This window comes from Gavialis gangeticus, unplaced genomic scaffold (assembly GCF_001723915.1).
Source record: "Gavialis gangeticus isolate Ggan-Ray unplaced genomic scaffold, GavGan_comp1, whole genome shotgun sequence".
Taxonomy (NCBI): Eukaryota; Metazoa; Chordata; order Crocodylia; family Gavialidae; genus Gavialis; species Gavialis gangeticus.
In genome coordinates this window covers 7,122,148-7,127,345 of record NW_017729030.1, presented here as the reverse complement: position 1 = coordinate 7,127,345, position 5,198 = coordinate 7,122,148, and the positions used below count along the sequence as shown (strand labels likewise).

Genomic DNA, 5,198 nt, shown 5'->3' with positions numbered 1-5,198 from the left:
GCTGGCCTTCACTGGACCAGGAGAATGAGGTCACAGGGGCTATATAAGTTAAAACTGCCCAGGAGGTGGGGGCAGCAGCCATGCGGGAGACACAGAGGAGCTTTACCATCTGAAACTGGCTCTCTTCCCCAAAACTCACGAGCTAGAAACCGCCTGCCTCCAAAGGGAAACTTCACCGGCCTTTGGAAGATGCTTGTGAGTAAGCTACTCGAGATCTGATAGATATCTAGCTGGCAGTAACTCAGATGCGTGATCAAAAGGCTACCACAGCCAGACTGTTTGCTCGTTAGGATTTCTAGGATATTGCTCAATCTTGTACCCTATTTTCACCCTACCCCCATAATCAATGAAGTCCTCCTTTGTGACCGGTGTGGGAGACTTATTGAGTGGGTCTAAATTATGCCTAAGAGACCCCTTAGGTCTGCAGACTAAGGGGGACTTTACTTTTTGCCCCCTGACTTGGGGAAGTGCCCCAAGTGCCTGTACTGGGTCGAGTACCTGTAGGACTTTAGGCCTGTGTTTCCCCGAGGACACAGGGCCGAGAGTGAGTCCATTCTCGGGGTGGTGGCGGCTACGTTACCCCCAGGCTAGTGCGTGTGCTCCAGGAAGTGGGTCAGCCGGACACAAGGCACCCCGAGGGAGGCATTCGGAGCCTGAAAGGTGGTCAGGCGCAGGGAGGTGGGCGGCTCAACGCAGGAGCGCCCCCTACTGGCCCGCCACAGAGGGCATTGCGGAAGCTGCTCTCCACCACACTACCTGGCTGCCATGTGCATGTGTGCACATGCACATGGTGCCCCCTGCATCCCACCCCACCATTCCCAAGCAGCCCCTTGCAGGCTGGGACTCTACCCATGGTTTCCCAAGTTATCTCCTTTGAAGTAGAAAATCCTCATTCTTCCGCAGCAAACAGAAAACCCAGATCCCTGCTGATTACTATGCACAGTTCTGTGTCTTATCTGCATCTCATCTGCCTTGTTCAAAGGGTCACTTACCTGCCAGAGACTGCAGATCAAATGAAGACCTGAGAGAGTGTCTAGACCAGGAGTGGGCAAAATGCGGCCTGCAGGCCTGATGTGGCCCGCCGGACCATTGTATCCGGCCCGTGGGGCCCCAAAATTTAATTTTCTAAATTTTTTAATCTACCCATGGCTGCCTGTTATGTGGCCCTCAATGGCTTGCCAAAACTCAGTAAGCGGCCCTCCACTCAAAATAATTGCCCACCCCTGGTCTAGACAATGTTGAAGAGGTATTTCCAGCAAGAAGAGATAGCAGAAATTATATAAGCACCCCTGAATGAGAAAGTGAACCAATTATTTGTTAAATTAACCACTTGAATAGATACATGGTTGATCAGCTCCTAGCCGAGGCCAAAAGCATTTTGCTTCATCTGTGCTTGGTGAGAAATGTACCTTTCAGATGCAGAGGTGGAATGGTTGTCACCAAGCAGACAAATGGGGACGGGTGTTTAGGAGGGAATAGAATGGAAAGGTGCTGTAAAACATTGATTACATTTAAGCAATTTTGACTCTGGTATAGATTGCTTGTAAAGCACAGCATTCTCCAAAAGTTTCCCCATATCCTAGGTGTCATGGGATGGGGTCCCTAAGGATGGCTGTGTTACCCCTAAGGCCCCTCGACCATGCCAATTTGGCCTGATGGGCACCCTCTTTTCTTGCCCGCCATGTCTTGATGTAGTTGTAATATAGGGAGGCTGCCTTCATGTCCAGTTGGACACAGCCCTGATGGACTTCCCTGAACCACGTGGGTTCCCAGACCCCTTGTGGGTCCCATTTCAAAATAGATGTCTCAGAACACCCCAGCCTTATGGGCCATATGCATGGCTCCAAACTGCCCCTTTGCCTTGCCCCAAGCCTCACAGATGGCATTGACATTGACCAGTCTAGGCCTTGCTGTGATTTGGCCCCCTTGTCCTCTCTGGGCTGTCTGCGGCCCTGTCTCTGCGCCCCCAAAATGCTGCGCCCTCACTGCAGTGGGCCCCCACTGAGGCCTCCTCCTTCCCCAGATAGCCTCACCCAAACCACTGGTGTTATAAACAGCAAACAAAACATAAGCCCCTGGGCTATAACATAATACAAAAAAGATCAGGGTGTGCTCTGACCTTTTAACAGAATCAGATTTTGTCCCTGGCACTAAGTGCATAGTAGGCAAGGGTGCCTGAGGAGCTCATGGAGCCCCCTTAGCCCCAGGTGCAGCATATCAGGCAGTGGCAGCATCACAGGGCACTTCCTCCCTGGAGGCTCCTTCCCCTCTGGCTGCTAGCAGGGAAACTGCCTCCCTGGCCTCAGCCCTGGGGTTTATATATATGCCAGGCCCTACCCCTTCTGGTCAGCTGGCCACTGGCAGGTGTGGGCCAACTATCAGACTCTGGCCGCCCTGGGAACCAGCAGCTGGGGCTGTCAGCTGCCTGCCCGGGCCCTCCCTGCAGCAATTCCAGCCCTCAAAAGGAGCAGGACACCCCAGTGCCCTGTGACACCTAGCTATGATGGACTACTGAAATATTGCCACTTACGGCTTTCACTGGACCGGGCACTTAAATAGCTTTGCGTGTGTTGTCATGTCAGAGGCAAGACACTCCAGTCCAACAATTATGAATCCCACATGATATTTGGGTGTTGAGCTGCCTTGGAGTTCCCTGAAGCCATGTCTTTTAAAGAGAAGCTTCAAAATTAAAAAAAAAAAATCTTGAAATTAAAAATAAACCAGAAGCTCTGAGGAGGGAAAATTACTTGTATAATTAATTAAGTCGATGCATGGCAGTAAAGGGAATTAAAAAAAAAATCCTTCTGAAGGTCAAATGCACGCAATTTAAATGTGGTTCTCTACACACAATGATGTCTCTTAAAGAAAAAAGCATTATCAGGCTATTTTAGTTATGCTCACTACACTTATTGTCACAATAATCAGAGCCTGTTATCTGGGTCCTTGCAATATCTGTGACTCACAGGCTAATGATGAAAATGTCTCACACATACATCAGTAGTTTCTTTTTAAGATGTGTAAATCATCATGAACTTTTGGTGCAACTTAATCTTTAACATTTCCTTTTTAAAATCCCAGCTGGGGTCTAAATCTGAAAATATTTCATCCCCTGGTGATGCAAGGAAATTAAAGACACCTGTCAACAAATATGCCAACCCAGATTCTTTTGCTGCAAACAGGATTTACAAGGAACCTGTCTGCTTGGCCAGAAAACCTCTAGTTCCTCACTTTCCTCCATTTGAAAATGTGACAAGCACTTGGCAAATACAGGAGGGCATCATTTCACCACCGGCTAAGTCTCTCTGCTACAGTTCCTGTACAGCTGCATAGGTCGATGGTCTTCAGTATGCTCCTTTTATCTGGTTGTGGTAATATATTAGGCATAAGCAGAGCATTTGCAAGATACAACAAGGAAAATGTAAACGCAGCTAGTATATCTACCCTTTAAAAATGGGCAATATAAACCCCATGGAAGGAGAGAGCTAACAGACGAACAACATATCAGTTTCTAGCCAGGAACCAAAAACTATTCATACTCTAGAAATAGCTTCCAGCTAACTACGTGACAAGCAGTACCCTTCAGATCCCTCCTAAAACTCACTTCTTCAAAGTTAAAGTCCTGGTGCCAGATTTTTATTTTTAAATGCCTCCAATATGGTCAATAGGGTGACTAGAATGACCAGCTGAGCACAAATCCATTGAAATTAGTATCTGTTTAGTATGGCATTGTACATTAGACTGAGATCAGGCAAGCAGCTTATTGGGAGGCAGCTGCCTTCAGGACTGCTATTACTGCACTTTACTCCAATATGGCTGTCTTAGGCAAATGGTTAACCCAGGGTGGGCATGGGCAGACAAAAACCTTAACCTGTGTAACATACCAGTGGAGTTTTTATCTCTGATTCTTTCATAGGTAATTCTCTAACAGTTGCGACAGTTTAACGCTTTCATTATCTGTCAACTTGTTTACACTTGTTTAAAAAATTGTAGATCACACTGGTATAAACATATCATCTATCCAAGCTTTGAGAATCCTTGAAAAGCATGGCTCCCAATATCCCTTTCGTAGTGCTGTCTGCTCAGTTCATATGTCTTCACTTTTATCTGTCATAATATATCTCTCTCTATAGATTACAAGAACTTTTAAGCCAAGCAGGATCCAACCTTCATTTAATTTGGTATATAAACATTCTGGTTTTGCCACCTGTGTGTATGTTGAGTGGTACTTTCCTACCAAAGTAGTTCAGGTATAAGCTGTAGAGCTGCTTGTCTGGCAAGGTAGAATCAAGCCCAAGACTGGAGACTAACAGACCTATTGCCTTGCTTCTGACTGTCACTAATATTTCTTTGCCTTTTTTACTGGTCAAATTTTAGACCTTGCTGCTAATATAATTAAGAAATCCATAATGTTCTAAATATTACACTAGAGTGAATTGAACCTCATAGCTGCTCCACCTCAGACCAAACAAAGGGAGAATATAATTTATCCAAACTGTACTCTGTTTGCTTGACTTTTATATTTTTCTGTTTTATACATTTTTTAATGCTCTGCTGTTAACAAACTGCTTCCCTGCCTCCTCTTGTATTCTCTGCTTTTCATTCTGTGGGTACCTTAAATAGTCGCAGACTTGGCAGATGTCTTGTGTTCAGAAGAAACTAAACTTTAGCCAAACATCTGGCATCTGCAGCCACAGTAGTTTGTTTGTTTGGCCTCTGTGGTGCAGTATATGGATTATGTATATGGAGACAGAGAGGATCTATAAGAAGTAACAAGGTCTACTGTGGGGCTGGAAAACAGAAGCCGCCTGAACTCCAATCCTGGCTCTGCAGCTGACTTATCTTTGTGGCCTTGAGTGAGTTCTGAGTATTAATATAGAAGAAAAATCTAAGCATCTGCCTTTCTCTCGTAGGTCGCCATTGTGAAGTTCATCAAATGATTGGAAACTACATGTGGGATCCAAAAACAAACACTTCTTTTGATATTGGTGTGAATAAAGACAGCCTGTTACCCCTTTGGTGGAATGGATCGGAGCCTTTGTGGGTCACCATGATGAAAGCAAAGAAGAAAGTGTCTATGTATTACTGGCCTGGTTGGTATCTCTAAATGCATCGCCTCAGAAATCACTGCCAATTTAATGTTACATCTTTAAATCTTTGGGCAGACACCCCTGTCCCCTCTCCTCCCCCCCCCCCCCCCC

The 5,198-nt window shown here is 45.9% G+C and overlaps 1 protein-coding gene across 1 annotated transcript in view; it reads left to right on the top strand.

Annotated features, from left to right (window-relative positions):
* Nucleotides 1-5,198, top strand: part of ENPP6 (ectonucleotide pyrophosphatase/phosphodiesterase 6) — a 71,222-nt gene that overhangs the window by 19,163 nt on the left and 46,861 nt on the right. Inside the window, exon 2 of the mRNA XM_019521895.1 lies at nt 4,911-5,090. Within this exon, the coding sequence (XP_019377440.1) occupies nt 4,911-5,090 (180 nt within the window). The remainder of the gene's footprint in view (nt 1-4,910; nt 5,091-5,198) is intronic.